General features: G+C 38.2%; 1 protein-coding gene across 7 annotated transcripts in view; it reads left to right on the top strand.

Moving 5' to 3' along the window:
• Nucleotides 1-17,725, top strand: part of SNX13 (sorting nexin 13) — a 63,578-nt gene extending 45,853 nt beyond the window's left edge. For 3 of the 7 annotated variants that reach the window (XM_083705248.1, XM_083705249.1, XM_083705252.1), the window contains exons 18-26: nucleotides 870-1,009; nucleotides 2,166-2,273; nucleotides 3,647-3,757; nucleotides 7,078-7,239; nucleotides 9,061-9,132; nucleotides 11,279-11,424; nucleotides 12,582-12,650; nucleotides 13,639-13,751; nucleotides 14,024-17,725. In XM_083705248.1, coding sequence (XP_083561374.1) covers nucleotides 870-1,009; nucleotides 2,166-2,273; nucleotides 3,647-3,757; nucleotides 7,078-7,239; nucleotides 9,061-9,132; nucleotides 11,279-11,424; nucleotides 12,582-12,650; nucleotides 13,639-13,751; nucleotides 14,024-14,271 — 1,169 coding nt within the window. In that variant the 3' untranslated portion in view covers nucleotides 14,272-17,725. Of the gene's footprint in view, nucleotides 1-836; nucleotides 1,010-2,165; nucleotides 2,274-3,646; nucleotides 3,758-7,077; nucleotides 7,240-9,060; nucleotides 9,133-11,278; nucleotides 11,425-12,581; nucleotides 12,651-13,638; nucleotides 13,752-14,023 lie in introns of all 7 variants that reach the window. The other 4 variants (XM_083705246.1, XM_083705247.1, XM_083705250.1 and 1 more) reach the window with 3 other exon arrangements.
• The last annotated feature ends 513 nt before the right edge of the window (nucleotides 17,726-18,238 follow it).

Below are 18,238 nucleotides of genomic sequence, written 5' to 3'. Positions count from 1 at the left end.
ACCTGTATGCCTGTGTCCATTCAGTAAATCTTATGTGACTTCACTGCCAGAAATGAATGAAATAACTTGTATGCAGCTGCATCATATACTGTTACTCTGGTACAGTGGTGCCTCGTAAGACGAAATTAATTCGTTCTGCGAGTCTTTTCGTCTTGCGATGTTTTCCGTCTTGCAAAGCACGGTCCGTCGCAACTGTGCCTCTTCAAGCGGCTTTAGGAAAAAAGCGAACAAACTCGCAAGACGTTTTCGTCTTGCGAAGCAAGCCCATAGGGAAATTCGTCTTGTGAAGCGACGCAAAAACCGAAAAACTCTTTCGTCTTGCGCGTTTTTCGTTTTGCGAGGCATTCGTCTTGCGGGGCACCACTGTATATAGCATTTGATTGTACAAATAGAGCCCTCCCACCTCCTTCCCAAATTAGACTTTGGGGAGGAGAATGGAGGACTCTAGGACCCTGTCAGAGCCACCACGCCTCCTTCCCAGAGCTCAGCACCTAGCTAACCCAACTTTGGGAAGGCAGCACAAGGGTTGAAAGGGGTGTCAAATGTTGTCAAGGGCTGCCCCAAAAGGCTTTGAAGGCTGCATGCAGTCCCCCGGTTTCCGGTTGGACTGTTCTGATATAGACAAGAACATTTTGCTGAATTATCGCTTGATTATAGGATGCTATGATTTCATACACAGAGCAAGGCAGTTTGTTTTCTTCCTCAGTTTGCATGCCCATTTTGTCTCCACTTCCTTGTCATTTCCAACATCTCTTCATTTCATGTCTCTTCTGCCCTTTCGCCTTCCTCTTTTGTGTTCCTTTCTTCTTCCTTCGTTTTTTGTTTTAAATTGCTAGTTTATGCTGATTATGACCCATATACTGTGGCAGGAGTTTGCAATGACCACGGCAAGACATACGCGCTATACGCTATCAGTGTTCGTCGTCGAACCCCAAATGGTGACGAAGTATGGAAAACATATCGTCGCTACAGTGACTTCCATGACTTCCACATGAGGATTACTGAGCAGGTAATATTTGCAGTTAAAATGTGTTTCTGGAAAGAGCAGGTGGCTTCCTCAATTAATTTAAATTAGTGATGAAAGAGATTCAGTGAGCTTAGCTGGTCTGTGCTCCTGATAATCTACTGGAGCTGGGATCAACTAACTATAAGCTAAGTCCAAACTTAGGAGAAGTTATGGTTTGGCTTGTAGTGACCTCAGAATAAAGTAAGTTAATATCCCAAACAATCCTGTTCCAAACTTCAGCTGCATTGCTAATTTAAATGAGCTTTTAGTTCAGTGGTAATTTATGTTTTGGTTTCAGATTCTGTCCCTAGTAATTCCAGGTATGGGTGGGAAAGACCCCCATCTGAAATCCTTTAGAGCAGGCATGGCCAAACTTGGCCCTCCAGCTGTTTTGGGACTACAATTCCCATCATCCCTGACCACTGGTCCTGTTAGCTAGGGATTATGGGAGTTGTAGTCCCAAAACAGCTTGGCCATGCCTGCTTTAGAGCTGTTGCCAGTTAAGAGTCATGCCCTCCAAAGGTTTTGAACTACAACTCCTATCAGCATCAGTCAGCATGGCCAGTAGTCAAAGATTATGTAGTACAAACATTTGGAGGGCATCACACTGGCTACACTTGATCCAAATGAACCAATGGTTTGACTTGGTATCAGGCAGCTTCCTAGGTTCTCATACTACTACAGAATTGATATTTAGGATCACATTACAGTGCAGAGAAGTATCTTGTATGCTCACACACATATGGAAAAAGAATGTGTCAGGAAGAAACCTAAGCTAAATCTATCCTTGACATTTTCATTTCCTGTATGTAAAGGGTATCTTGTGTACACAGATAAATGGATAAGACTAATGGTCCTTTATTCTGCATGGTTGAGCATTCAGTTGCATGAACCCACATTGTTAGCCCGAAGTGGTACAGTCTAAAACAAGTTCGCTTGTCCAGTTGACGCTAAACATTCTTAGCATTGGTGCAGATGTAACATTCCAGATGTTACCCATCACAGTTAGTTCTGGGGGTGAGTGAGGGAACTTCTTCCTGATTTCTTAAACAAAGTAAATAGATTGGAAGTGTGTTTATGAAATGAATGCATAGTAATTCAGTTTGGATGTAGATGTTAGATATATATTTAAAATAAAAAATTATGGGTTCTTTTCTAGTTTGAAAATCTAGGAAGTATGTTAAAGCTTCCTGGTAAAAAAACATTCAACAACATGGACAGAGACTTCTTAGAAAAAAGGAAGAATGATTTAAATGCATATTTGCAGGTATGTTGTTATATTCAAGTTTTTCATTATGTGTGCATTAATAATTTTTTCCTAATTTGATCTCTTGAAAATTTGCAGCAAAGTTCAGGGCTGCCTTCAGATATTTTCTAAAAGTCAGGTAGTTGTTTATTTCCTTGACCTCTGACAGGAGGGCATTCCACAGGGTGGGCGCTACTACCAAGAAGGCCCTCTGCAGACCTGGTTCCCTGTAACTTCACTTCTCACAGTGAAGAAACCACCAGAAGGCCCTCGGAGCTGGACCTCAGTGTCCGGGCTGAACGCTAACTTGATATGTTACAATTGAAAGTGTTTTCAGGCATAGTAGTTCTTTTTGAAGGTATGAAACATGTCATAATCTTCTACTGGCGTCATGGTGTCACTGGATTGGGCTCTGACTCCACCGTGATCACGAGGCAGGAGCAAAGATTCTGGGAAAGTGGGCGGCTCCCATTCAGTTTTTTTGCTGCTGCTTGATAAAAGCCACCACATCGCCTTAAGCTCCTGTTTTTCTTACATTTCCTCAAGCTATTTTTTCCTCTTTCTACAATTCCTTCATAACTTTGTGAGACCTTTATCTTATTTCCTTTCCATTCACTATCCTTCAAAGAAAGATTTTCTAAAAAAGACAAAAAGATACTAGTAGAAGATAGTACAATTGGTACTGACCTGATGTGTAGGTCTCTGTGACGCCATGGGGTCAGTAGGGCCACTCCCTAATATGGACTGCAATGTGCCTCTTCATTTTCTTACATGTTCGATGCCCTGTTGTTTAAGGGGAAAGTGGGCATCTTTTATTTCCTTACTACCTGAAACTCCGATGAGCGTTTGAGCTTGTCGAGTCCATAAAACTGTTTGGGAGTCCATAAAACTGTTTGGGAGCCACCCACTTCCCCAAAGAGTCTTTGGTCCTGCCTCGTGATCAAAGTGGAGTTGCAGCCCAATCGAGTGACCCCATAACACCATAGAGGTCAGGGCCAATTCTACTTTTAGGCACAGTTTCAGTTGCTTTTATGGAAGATGCCTTTAAAATGTGAGAGTAATGGTACGCCTGTAACCTTTATATTTTTAGACGGAATTGGAATAAATGTACAGACATACTAGCTTGTTCTGAGGGCACAAAGCCCACAAAATGTCAGACAAAACTGATAAGATTTGACAGGTACTTTCTAACGTGAGAGGGTTTGGGTTTTTTTGAATGGGGGAAGGACTGAACTAGCCATTTCTGCTTAGGAGAAGGACTACTAGTTCTTTTAGGAAGCAGGAGCTATGCAAAAGCATTTAAAACATCTTATTTCTCCTGTGCTGTAACGTGTTTTATCATTCAGAACCAAAATGCTCACCTTCCAAAATTACCTGCCTCCTTTACTTCTTAGCTTTTGTTAACTCCTGAAGTGATGAAATGTTATCCAGCTTTAATACACTGTGTGTATGACTTCTTGGAAAACAAGGCATACAGTAAAGGAAAGGGAGAGATTGCTCGGAAGGTAAGAATATTATCTGTTGTCTAGCAGGGCTCAGTGATGGCTGTCGTCCTACAACATTGTGCACAATCAATCAACATAATCTGTTGTTCATATTGTATGTCCTTTGTTGTTTAGCTTGTATTACGTGATTTATATATGAATGGACACGTGGTATAAATGCAGTATGCAAATAAGGGGTTGTTGTTGTTTTTTGAAACAGAAGCATTTATTTATCGGCAAAGAAGCCAAACTTGCGTAAGAGAATTGTTGTAATGCAAAAAGTTTCTGTATTGTTTATAAGTTTGCTATCAAGCCTGAGATGCACCTAGTGTTGAAAGATGTAAATATCCCTTCCCTTTTATTTACCCTAAAATCCTCTGCCCATTCCAGGCACCACATGCTTCATGACTCCAACCACCTGCTCAAAAGAGAGAATGCATGTCTCCCTCTAAAACTGGTTTTTGAGGCTGTTTCACATCAAAGAGCAAAAGGAGCTAAGCGCCAAATTTTAAAATGCAGCACTTTGTCAAAGTTGATCATTTAGTAATTGTGCTTGAAGTAGATCAACTTGCAGATTTTACACGCTTACTTAGCCCTTTTGCCCTCACAATTCCTTTCTATAAATTAGGCACAGCTTTCTGTGCTATTCTAAAAAAATTAAATTTAAGTAGAGGTTGAACTAAAATACATGTGTCTAAAGTGATTCAAGCTTCTGTAACTTCCTGGAGACTGAACCCCTGTTGTTCTTAAACTTTTTCATTTGAACGGAACAGTTAAATTAGTGTATATTCATATTGTGCCATGGTTTGTACAGTTCCTTTCAGCTCATTTGCATGCCACTTTAAAATATGTGGTTTTCTTGTTTGGCCAAAAAGAGCGAGCCTTTGCCCAGAAACCCTTGAGGGCTAGACTGAGGACCATGTTGTCTCTTCAGGAATCACAGTGCTTCTGCCTTAAAAAGATGGTGGGCTTTAAATCCAAATGTATTTTATACATTTATCCCACAAGGATTCTTAAGATAGCTAACATACAATAGGGACACAACAACATATTGACAAAACCACAACAAAATGTTAATGGATTTAAAAAAAAACACTAGGCAAATTTTGTTGGGTAGCAACAGCAAGCATCAAACTCTAATAAAAACTAAGGGAAAAAAACCATTCCTACCCATTTTCTGGCAGGCAAGCAAACGTAGGACATTCCACAAATTAGGGGTAATAAAAAGCCCCTCTCTCTAGCCACTGCCAACACCTCAAGAAGCAGAAACACTCAGACCAAGTCCTCAGAAAAAGGTGTTGAGGTAGATGTCATGCTTTTCAGTCCCAGACTACTTAGGGCTTTGACGGTCAGAAACAGCACTTAAAATTGTGCCTAGAAACAAATAAGTAGCCAATATAGATAGATTGGTTATTTAATTTCTATACAGTTTAATATATAAAAATATCTCTAAGTGGTGTGCAAAAAAATGAAGCAACAACAAACAACCTAAAGAAAAAAACACTGTTACATATAAAAATGTTAGATAAAGACAAAATTATATATAAATCAATATCAATTCATTTGCCTTTTGACACTGTTCTTTAACTGTTCTCTGTTCTCTCATGTTAGAACCAATTGACCATCTAGCAGCTATATTTTCCCCCAGTTGTAGTTTCCAAGCAGTCTTTAGAGGCAGCCGCAACAATTGAAGCTGTCAGTGGAGTTTCGTTGCAATAAAAGCCATACCTGGCCAATCAGCCAAATGCTCTAGAGCAGTGTTTCCCAACCTTGTGCCTCCAGATGTTTTTGGCCTACAACTCCCATCATCCCTGACCACTGGTCTTGCTAGCTAGGGATGATGGGAGTTGTAGGCCAAAAACATCTGGAGGCACAAGGTTGGGAAACACTGCTCTAGAGAATACTTGAGCATCCATCTGGAAAGGGAAGTCTAATTTCACACCAGGCTGTAATTGGCTGGCTTTAGAGGTGTGAATAGGCTTGATGCTACATTTTTCTAGGTTCTTAGGTGTCCCATCAATTATATTTGCTCACTTGGAAAAACTCTTGGGCACAGGCATTTGTCCTTGCCTCCTCCCAAACAGTTGATTTACAAACAGCTCATGACCACTTCGGAAACATGCCCACTGTATTACAAGTCTTGGATGAGGCACATTACTATATATATTTTGAGTTGTAATGGATTTTAGATATATGCAAGCAACAGAAATCAGCAAATAACATAGTTCTCATTTAAAAAACAACAACTTTTTTCTTTTCTTTTTTTAGATTCTTGGACCAAAACAGGGACTCTAGCTTGGCAGGGAACATACTCTAGCAGTGTGGATAATAATGCTTAGAACAACTATATAGATTACATTATAAGTAAACCAGTAATATAGAATCACACATTAAGATCTATCAGAAACAATGTGCCCATTTCACATTATTTACCTGTATTATGTATAGTACAAAATAATCTATGTTTTGATGTACATAATTATTGCCCCCCTGCCCCCCCATATTATAGGCTGATGGGGCTGGCTGATGTGTAGTATTAAAACTTAGATTAGTTCTTTTTAGTTCTTTGATGCATTACAGAGGTGGAGGAAGACCACATACGGCTACCATCTTCAGCAGCAGTGCTTTGTTAATTGGAATGTGTAGCCGTCATTTAAATTCTTAATAGATTTTTACTAACACCACACAATCTTACTCTTTCAAAATAACAAATAAATGCACACAGGATAACATTTTTCTGCTTCAAGGGCAAGGGTCTATTATCCCCAGTAGCTGGTGTGTACACTTCAATGTATGAACACTTTAATTTAGTGTGCGCTCTCTCGCTCTTTCTCTCTCTCCTCTCCCTTTTATTTTCTCATTTTCTTTTTGTTGCAGCTTCCCAAAAAGCTGCTCTTAAGGGTGTTGGGACTTTTTGGAACAGTATGAACTTTGGGTTGGGGGGATACAACTGGAGGGGAAAATCTGAGACCTCCCCCTGTGTGGGTGGAGATGTCTTCGGTTTGAGCAGGATCTCTCTAGCTTCCATTCCATTAATATTATTCAGCACCAGTAAACATGGTACTTTGCATAGTAATGTTACAAAAGCAAATCCCTTTCCCAAGAAACTTGCTGTCTGTGGATGACATTTCTCTCAGTTTTGATTGTTTTCAAAGTCAGGGCATGTATTTTACAAAATTACCCTTACTGATGCCTGAAATTAACACAGTAATATTTTTTTCGTAGTAATGGCTTTGTATTACTGCTCTCCAAAACAGTGTGATGTTTTCAACACACATTATTGGATGACGAGTCATATCCTCATAGATTTATGCAATCGTGGTAAATGTTTTCCTCTTCAGATGGACACATTTGTAAACCCACTGCGTAACTCTATGAGAAATGTTTCAAATGCTGTCAAGTCCTTCCCTGACAGCTTCGCAGAGGGGATGACTAAAATGTCAGACAACATGGGCAAAATGTCAGAAAGATTGGGACAAGACATAAAGCAATCATTTTTCAAGGTAAGAATGCATTGAAGTAACGCACATTAGACTTGGTTCCATTTTGAGCCGCCTCATTTAAACATGATCAGACTAGGCAAAGTGTGAGGTAACAGTTATGCTTAATAGTGTTGCCTTTCTTTTTATTTGGAAGAATGAAAAAAAAATAACCTAGGAAGGAGTACATAAGAACATAATCCTGACCAAAGTCCTTCTGGACACATGGACCCTGTGCAAGCCCAAATCTTGCTTGGGGTCATTTCACCTTATACACGTAATGCTAAACCATGGCTTAGTGATACTTGCAAGCCAGCACTGTAAAATAGGGCAGAGTGAGTGAAACGTCTGTGGGTTCAGATATGTAGATTAATACAGCTGCTACCATCAGTTGAGAAGCTTGATTGTTAAGTTGCCAAACATTCTCTTAAACAGAGTGTTTGGCAACCGTGGGCCATCTTCATAAATGGTGCACCCTCTCATTTCCTTTAATCATTTTTGCCTCACCAATGCACTGCTGAATATGCAGTTACATCACTGGATAGGGTAGTTTTGGTTCAAAGACATGTAAAGCTCCCTGATGTTGATTTTAGTTAATTTAGGGTGGGCCACTGCTGAAAATGCACACTCCCGTTCTTAATTTCAGAACACTGTCTGTGCTCCAGCACTTTCCTCAAATACTGCCAACTTTGCAACCCTTACAAAGTTACCAGAACACCTAGGCTTATTTTAACATAAGTTTTTCTCCTCCCTACATTCCCACTTACTGGCTGCAGCCCAGAGCTTTTCAGTTCTTCAGTGCTCACACGATGCTCTGCCTAAGCAGAGGCCGTCCTCTGTTTCCATGCTAGGGAATGTTCTGGCTTGCATCAAGCATCATGTGTGCATCAAGAGCTCCATTCGTACACCAGAGATGCTGGAGAGGGGAGACAAATGTCTGAAGCAATTTTTCCTCCCATTTTCCCCCCACAGACCTTGCTTTCCATCAGTCCCCTTCCCCACCCTTGAATAAAATATATTTATTCCATTTAGCCTTGTCATTGCTAACCCAACACTTCTGCTGTGTCACACATTAATGCATCTTTCCCAAAACGGAATATTTCAAGTGTGTAAAGTTAAAATAAAACCATTAAAAATATGAGTATTTTATCTCCCTTTCCCCTTTTCTCCTTTTTGTTGTATTGCATAAATATTGCTGTAGAGCTGGGGCAGGGAAGCCTGTGGTATTCCAGAAGCTGCTGGGTTCAAATTTCCATCAATTTCAGATAGCTTGGCCAATTTCCGACAGGCCACAGGTTTCCCCACCCCTGTTCTAAGGTCAGCAATGTAGGGCCTTACTAACCTTTAACAAAATGCACCTGCATAGTAATAAACAATATTGGAACCTTTGCTTTGCTTTACTTTGGACTAAAGTAAAATTTGAAAATGCAGATTAAGCAGTAGTTTATGCCTTTGGAATAAGGCATTTTAGAAGCATAAATTATTTCTGTTATATGAGATTTAAGCAAAAGCAAGTCTTATTTTCCATTATATTTTATAAATTGATACGAACAAATCCCAAAGAAAAAGTGTGAGAATGCAGGCTAGTTAGGCTTTTTGTCATGTGACTATTAGATACTGAAAATGCTGCTTAATTTGTTCCAATACTTGTTTTGGATTTTTATTAAAGGACTTCCGCAGTGCTGTGCCTTAGCAGATTTTATATCAAGCAGTTAAAAGTGTTTTATGAACTAAAGTTCATAAAAGTATTGGTTTTGAATTGAGTTTCAGAATTCTATGGCTTTATAAAGGATATATTTTTTCATCACTATTTCTCGCTTTCAATAATTTCTCTTTGGGATTTAGGATCCTCCTTTAATGCAGAAGACATACGTTGATCCTAAGCACTGCCGTGTTGCAGCACAAGTTGAAGACAATGTGAGTTTGATAGTTGCTTTTAAACTAACCTCACTTTTGCTTATAAATGAAATGTATACATGTGTGTCTATATGTGCATGATTGATACACACATATGTGCATGTGTGCACACTAGAGTTTACCCATGGTATTACTGTGAATCAGTGGTGCCTAAATATGTAAAGTCCTCTAGTTGAGGTCCCAAGAACAGCTATAGGCAAGTTGAAAGGTAGCATGCTTCATGGGATTCCCACCACCCTTTGACAGCAACCTTCACGCCTTATTTAAAATGTATAGCGAATCTCAGTTTTGAAGCCTGGTTGCCGTATCACGTGGGGGATTCCTGTTAAAGGAATGTGACCCTGAATCCCATTAGGAATGCAAAGCTACTTGAATAGTTCTTTGGATCCCGATAAAACTTCATTATAAAACGTGTTACATATGTATGTATGTATGTATGTATGTATGTATGTTTTTCTCCTACTCCTACAATATTCAAATGATCAACAAATTCTGTGTCAGTTCTATATATATATAAAAATGGATAGCTTCCTTTGCTGCATTTTCAGAAGAGTTTGTTATAGGTCCATGACCTCAAAACATTAAACAACTTCTTTGGTCATAGATGTAGTTAACTTTCTTATTAAGTGCTCCAAAGTGAGTGTATGTAAGAATATGAAGGTGAAGATTAAAAGGTTAGGTTCCTGATGTTCTCATAAACTAGATTTGGTTGAAACACTGATTAAATATGTGAAGATCAGTTCAAAAAAATCTTTTATCTTTAATGAGGACAGAAGGACCATAAGATTACCACTGATTAAATGCAGATTTGTCATGGTCATAAATCTGCACCTGTTCTACACTTCACATCTTTTTCTTGCCACATCAAAGCATTCCAGTCTGTATATCTGAATAGTGTCTGCTGCTATGATTTTAGCAAATCCCCCCCTTCTTTAGGAGCATTACATGTTTTATGTTTTCATTGTTCTGATCATCACAGAAAGAGCTTATATTCAGTTCTCTTTCGTTGCTGTTACTGATTTCGATTTATGGTGCATCATGCTAGTAATGAAGTGTGAAGATTCTACATATAGCATGTACAAGCAAAATATTTTTTTCCAAAATGCTAAATATGGTTGAGTTTGCATCTTTCAGTGTTTTCATGTCACAGAAGAATGTGTTAGTCAGCTTGTAATATTCAGATACACAGTGGGTGTATCGGTGATCCACAAAGTTTTGTTTGAAATTAAGAGCTACCAAGACACTGTGCAGCATCCCAAGGGCCATTCAGCTGATTACACACACACAGGAGTGCTTCTGACTTGTTTCTCTTCAAACAACAACCTCCCATGCTGAGCGGCAAAAGATTTCTGAAACTGATAATGCAAATTCAGTTTGTAACATGCTGTTCATTGAAAAAAAGTCAAAAATTCCAAGGGGCCAGTAGTTCATAGAGCATCATTTTCCTTTAGATTTTGATATCTTCTGTTTGTCCTTCATAGAAAAAGGTGTTGCTAAATATGATTTAATGTTTCTAGGCTATAAATTTCAAAAACAGGAATCTGAAATGAAGCCCTATGAGCTAAATTTGCATACTTTGTTGACAAATTATTGATGAGGACTGACAGATATAAACACATTATTTCATTACTTTGTCTTCTGTGATGGCGTCCAGTCTCTCTCTAGGTCCTTTTCCAAGTATTGATATTAACCTTGAAAGATATGTCACAAAAAGTTAAATGCTAGGGTATCTATGGGGGTAGAATCTGTAGTATGTAGATACCAGATTGCTTTTGTGTTTAATGTAATTATAACATGAATTGGTTACAATGGGATCCTGAGATCTCTTGTTTTCCCAAAATCTGCTGCATTGGATTTGAGAACCCTCAAGAACAGTGCAGGAGATTGTGCAGGGAGATTCCATGAAAATTGTCCCTTTGTGTTTGTGGCAGCATCTGCTGGATCAAACCATTTTCGTAGCAGGACTCCTTTCATTTGAAGAAGGACTGCGTTAGATCCAACCTTGTGTATTTGCTTGAGCTGAAATGTTCCAATAGTTTCATACTTTTGAACAAAGCAAGCTCTTCAGAGTTCTGATATGCATTACTGAATGAGGAAGATTCATTCACTTGTCAAAAAGTAATAACTTTTTCACCCCATTTTATAGGTGGAGGACAATGTTCCTCTTAAAATAATGCTGCTACTCATGGATGAAATCTTTGATCTAAAGGAGAGAAATCAATGGCTACGACGAAATATCAAAAACTTGCTTCAGCAGCTTATTAGAGCAATGCATGGATATACAATAAATAAGTACTGTCTTCCTTCTTTATAATTATTAAAAAACCTGTTTATTCTGTAAAGTACACATGAAAAACTTTTGTCTTTTAAGCACTCATTTTGGAGGCAAAATGTGATGTGATTTAATTTTTGTTGGGGCGCAATAAATGGTTCCCTCACTCCTCCTCCTCCTTCAGACAGTTTTTGCTGTCTGTCTTGTTTCCTTATCCAGCTATCTTATAAAACAGATCCACTAGACTCATCTGAAGGGTGCTTCTGCATGATGGCATACTGAACCCAGGTAGTCATGGTCAGCTTTTGAGCATATCACCTGCGTCCAGTGTCCCTTTGTGGGAGATTACCAATATTTACTTATTAAAATTACAATTCCTTTCCCACCCTACCCTCATGTATCTTAGGGTAGGGTAATGGATTGAATATTGCATTTATGTGGTGAACACCTTGGATCAATTTCCTGCTCAGCTGTGAAGCTTAATATTTGGCATTGAGATAGTCGCAGCCTTGGTTGCATGACACTGTAAGTGAAACTATGTCTTAGTGCAGGCTATCTGTCAGAGAGGAACTTGCAGTCATTGTGCTTCTGCATTGACCTTTTTATTGCTGTCCTGTGGTAGATTAAGCTATAGATTGGCTTAGCGTGTCATCCAGACCAGAAGTCATGGCTAAGCTCTCTCCTCACCAACCATGAGCTGTAGCCAAAAACAAATCTTACTAAGTTTGGCTTACCGTGTCATGCAAAACAGCCTTAGCAGTCCCTTAGGACTATTCCTGTGAGGTTGCAATTGGTACTGTTTCCTTTGCAACGATCCAGCTTTTCTTTGGATAGTAATATGTTAAATATAATTACTTTTCTGAAATACGTAGGGGGGGAAATGAAGGTTCTGGAGTCTGCCCCTTAAAGCTCAGCTTGCTGTAGGCACCTTTGCATGAAGATATAGAAGCATTTAAAACAGCAGCAAATTTGTTTAGAGAAATTGTGTGCTCTCCTTTCCTTACAGCCCCACAAATGTATTTGGCAGCTGTAAGTGTTGCAGAGATACAGGTCTTACCAACCCTTTCAGGTGCTGCTGTATCAATGAATGTTGGACATGAGATTTGTCCCTTTTATTTCTTGCATTCAGTTTAAAAGAATACAATATATTAAAGCAATATGCCCATCTTAATTTCAGAAAAATAGTAGATCATGTTGATTGGATGACATCTCCTGAACAAGTAGCAGATGCAGTTAAACGTTTCAGGTATGTCCTTTTAACACATGCTGTACCCAAAGAAATTTATGTTTCTTGCCTATATTTACTGTTGTTCACATCTATACAATGTTAGCTGACAACTAATCTTACTTTTCACGAGAACCACTTTCTCTGCTAGGTTTAAAGAGATGATTAACCTTTTCTAGATAGCCGGTCTCTGTAGAAAGCCTCCTTTGAAAATATGTAAAGTTACTTGAAAAATAGATGTACATTCTTTGACCCAACCAAAAAAAATAAAAATCTGCCTAATTAATGTGCAATCTTACTATCAGCCTTCCTGCTTACAGGGGGAATCAAGGCAACATTATACAGTGAATAATACCTATATCCTGTATGTTTTCCAGCTTTGTTTTGTAGCAGTTAGTTTAACTTCTCTTTCCCATAGAAAGTTTAAACTGACATCATTAGGAGTTTTCTACATTCCTCTCCTTTGCACTAGTGGCTTTTAATATCTTGATATGTTGAGATAGCTATAGCTGTCTTTGCATGTCACATCCAGCATAGTGCTATTCCTCCTAATTAATTCTGCTCTGGTCAGGCTAGTAAGCACCTGAAAAGTCTACAGCAACAGTGGCTAAGCTATTGCCTTCCAGATGTTGTTGAACCATAGTTCCTATCATCCCTGTGGATTGGATTTGCTGGCTGGGGCTGGTGAGTATTGGCGGGCTTCAGTCATTTGTCTAGGCTAACTATCACTGGCTGTGATCAGTCATGCACAACCAGGCTAGTGTGGCTCTCTAAATGTTCTTGGACTCCAGTTCTCATTAGCCACAGCCAGTGTGGTCAATGATCCAGGTTTATCATCCCTGTTGTATAACCAGGATGTGAAGAAACATCAGCTAATCTAGAGAAGCCACTTTAATATTGAGGTCTTAATATAGTACCTAACATTTGCATGTGCAAGATGTGTTTTGAGTTTTCAGAGGAGAACTATAACCTGGTTTTTATTTTAACCTGTAAACTTGTCTGCTTGCAGAGATGCCTTTTGGCCCAATGGCATTTTAGCTGAGACTGTTCCCCGCAGAGACAATGCCATTAGAATGCGAACGAGAATTGCTGGAAAAACAAAATTACTGGGGATGATGCCAGGTGTGTGAAATTATTTCTCCTTGATCCGAAGTGGAAAATGTCCTTGTATGTGTCATATAGGTTTTAAAGAAGCAGAGTCTTGTTTGCCTTCATGTGAACAGTGTTGAGAAACTATTTCTCTAAGGAAGTTTGCAACCTTGCATTTAGTGCGAGGGCTATTTAGGGAATGATAGTTATTTTCTTGAACATTTTAAGAATTTGTACTTTTACAGCAAATAAACATGAAGATTGAATTGTTACTGAACTGTCACATCATTTTGTGATTTGTCTAGATGAATTGAAGCATATCCTAGGTGCTGAGACAACAAGGAAAGGCATTCTCAGAGTCTTTGAAATGTTTCAGCATACTCAGCTGAATAAGAGGATGGTGTACGTCTTTCTGGAGGGCTTCTTGGAAACTTTATTTCCAGCAAATGAATTCCCTGAACTCTTCAAAAAACTGCATTCACCCTCAAAGCAGATGCAGCGATATAAGCAGAGACTGCAATCTACACAAGCGCCTTCTTTACAGAAAAGGTGACACTCCAGATTTTTATGTTGGTGTCCATTTGCCCAGGACTTGGGCAGGTTCTCTGGGGCTTAAAACTCTCATGCTGTTATTTCTGCACCGGTCTTTTAGTGTCACATATTAGATTATTAATGCATCCATAAGAGATAATCGTTCCTCTCATCCTCCTTCTCTTATGCAACCACTACCATGAACTGGGTTCATGTGTCTAAATGATTTGGTGCATCTTCATGCAACATTGAGAAGAATATTAGCCCGCTCTGTAAGAATGTCTGTTCCTTCCACTCTTGACGGAATCTATGATTGCCAGCAATGAAAAGTGCTAGACTGTGTCAGTTGAGTGATAAGTAAAGCACAACTGTGGTGATAGTAATGGAGGACTTGGCTGCTTTGCTCGGAACTGGGAGATTGTGCAATGTGAAAATCAGGTGCAATTTGATTTGCATTATGACTGTTGAGGCCTTGTAGGTCTCGCTGAGTGGCTCTGAAGTGGTTGAGCTAGCATGAAAGAAGTCTTTTGAACAGATGGTTCTGAGAAATTTTATGATTTTCCCAAACTACATTTGCTAACTAAAGGTTGAAGTAATATGTGCGAAAGCCGTGTTAGCTTCACTTTCCAGAATGATAATAATAAATAACTAAGTAAATTATATTTGTTGGTTTTATTACTTAGTCAGGATGGGTACACATAAAGAAAAACATCTTGGTTTGAATTAGCCTGCTTAGTGGTCTTGTTTTGTTCTTCAATAACAGTTATTGTATTCTGCATATAATTTTTAAAGAAGAAAGGCTCATAATAGCACTTAGTGAAGGGAAGGACAGATGTTTAAAAAAGGGGATTATCACATTTATTTATTTATTAGGAGTTTTGGGGGCTAGGAAACAGAAGCAAATTAAAATACAGCGTTCTCAACATTAAGAAATTATCAGAATGTTTTTACTTTTTGCCATTAATTGTCACCCTTAGCTTTATTTAAGTGTGTTCACCTTAAGAGGAAAATTGCTGAAATGACTTGGTTTCTTACTGACATAAGTCTTCTGGACTTCATTGAACAGTCATATGCAAACAATTGCAAATTCCTGAATGCACCACAGTGTATATATGAAAATAAGAGACACAACAACAATATTTTTTTAAATAACAATCTTTTTTATTTTTTGCATAATGTAAAATTTTAATAAATAAACTACTTCTACACAAAAAGCCCCCTGTCTATCCTCTTTACTTCCAGACATAATGTCTAATTGAGAATGAAGTAATAATTTACTACTTTTGCTGAGCCTTAATTTATCTTGGAATCTCCTTTTCTCGAATCTCCTTGATGAGCACCTCCCATGATCAAGGAATTTCAAAGCATTAGGTATAATCCCCTTAATATTTTACTATATAGTTTGTTTAAGATCCCAAGAAAATATCCCAAATAGTAGTCATTTAATGCTCTGATACTAAACACATTTGATTTAACTCAACGGGGCTGACTTAAAAACAATGTGTTTCAGGTTTGGGCGTAAATGCATTACCTAAGGATCTTGCAAAACAGGTCCTCCCATGTAGGGAAAAAAATCAAGAGAAAATGGCTTTAACTTCAAAAGAGAAAAAGAAATATTCATTGGGAGGGTATCCAAGAAATACATGTGTTTTTAAGGCATGAACAAGGAAGTCTACAGCCCTTCCCCTACCTACTATCCTTATTTGGATTCCATTCTTGCTGTGAAGCCTACTCAGTAATGGCAAAGCTGTAAAAAAAAAAAAAAAAGATTTTTACATCTTCATTACAGTATGCATGTCTTCAAGTGCAATTGTTCTTCCCCATCTCTATAGATCCATACTATACGTGTGATTCCCTTTTACCAGAATCAGAACAGCTTAAGATAACATGTATGAAGTATTCTTTCTGTAGCCTGCTCAATGCTTTTAAATATAGGTGGCAATTGACATGAATCTCTCTCATATATACACATACTTAAAAAATATATCTTAAGATTTGTTCCTCAGTCTGTGGCCTAATTCTAATTGAGATATTAGAACTGTCTGGATGCTCTTACTTTAAATTGCAAGTGAGGATTGCACGATTAATTTAAAAAAAGAGCTCTGCAGGTAACAGAAACCCGTCATGTTGGGACGAAATAAGCTTGCTGATCTTTCCCTGTAAAGTTAGTTTTCAGTGTACAGGCATCACCTGCAATTTGAAGTTGAATGATCTTCACAGGTATACTACTCAGTGAAAACTTAGGCCTATGCCAGCTCTTAATGACCTTTATTCCTGCCCCGTTTGACTTCTAAAACAGTAGAATGCTATAATCCATGTGAAACACTGGAGAATAGGAAAATAATATATGACTCGCGTCTAATTTTCAACACTTCAAAGTGGAAATGAATAACAATCAATATGGTATATGGTATCTCTTACCCCTGGGCCATCTACATTAGGCTTCAGAATTATGTTCAATTGTTGAATTTTAAAATTGATTACATATCCAGAAAATGTGTGAATGAAACAAAGGTGTGTTGTTTCTTTGAATGCAATTATTGCAAAGGGTTTTTTCCATCTATATTTAATTTCAGAGCGTGCCTGTAGACAGGAGCAGTCAATTTGTATATCTCTTCCTGGTTAGTAGTTATGCATTGTTCCCTTGTTGTCCATTCACATTATCTCGACTGTAGCCCCTGTGCTATTTAAAAGCGCCCCGGAATTGATTGTGTAAATGCAGCAAATACTTAGCCAGGTATGACCTGGTCTGAGAATGCTGTGACCAGCCTCTGAAAATAAATGTGCCATTGTCCAGCAAAATGCACTTAATTTTAGCCTTAATTGAGAGAGAATGAACAGTAAGGTGGAATATTTCATATGGTTCACCCTCAAGCTTCTGCCTCTGGTGTTTGCTATGACTAAACAATTAATTTTAAATGCTACCAGAATGTGTAATAATTTTTAAAAGTAAAATACGAATTCCACAACCTCAGTTTTAATTTAGTGCAATATTTTCCTGTAACGCATGTGTATTTGAATAACTGTTTAAAAAAAGAGAGAAAGTTTTTAAGGTTTTGAGATCAAAGGTATACTGTCTTAACCAACAATGTATATTCTGTTATTGCTGCTGTGTTGGCTTATCTAAGGACTTGTTTTAAAAGTCTGGTTTGTCACTCCTTGTAAATCCCTATTTCTCTGTGCTCGAATGAGCATGGTTCTTACATTGCAAGGAGCAAAATCTAAAGAGCACATCTGAATATAGCTGTTAAATAAATGACTTGTGCATATCATTGTACAGTATGTGTCAACTGTGTGCCTAATGGTTCTTTCAATATCTCCCCCTTTTTCTTTAATGAAGAATGAAAACAAATTTGGAATGCCATGGTCTCTCTTTCTGACGGCTAAGAACTCTAAGTTTTTATTTGGAGTTTGCATTATGTTTGTCCAATAGAGAAGTTCAGAAAAGTACACTAATAAAAGTATTAACAAGAAAACTTTGAATTTGTCTTATTTGCTTAATTTGACTATAGCCCATGTGAAATAGCAGATTTGCTGCGGTGAGATCTTTGCAATGGTGATCTCATGTTTAGGAGAACAAAACAAAGGAGATTAAAGAAAAAAGTTATTGGACTGAATGAAGTATAAGTGTAATAGCAATTGATTTAGAAGAAATGTATCGTAAGAAAACTTAATGAACTTCAAACTTCAGTGCACCCGCAATGCAACCACATTAGCTATACATAATAGCAGACCTTCCGCAAAGTATTGTGTATCTTTAGTGCAACAATTTCCGATAGGGGTTTCCCCCCTTAGGTTTTATTTTCACAACAGCTGGACCTGCATGCAAGAACTATTGTTCTACTTTATATGTAAAAAAATTCCAGCTGTTTCACATTAATCCTACCAACTCCACAGTACCAAGTTTCTAAAACGTCACTTGTTTGTCCCCTTGAAAAATGTTTATTGTAGCTCTTTTCTTACCCAGGTATCTAGTGAAATTGGTCCTG

This window comes from Podarcis gaigeae (assembly GCF_964106915.1).
Source record: "Podarcis gaigeae genome assembly, chromosome: 12".
Classification (NCBI taxonomy): Eukaryota; Metazoa; Chordata; class Lepidosauria; order Squamata; family Lacertidae; genus Podarcis; species Podarcis gaigeae.
The sequence above is the reverse complement of the archived record's forward strand: the minus strand, read 5'-3'. Positions and strand labels throughout refer to the sequence as shown.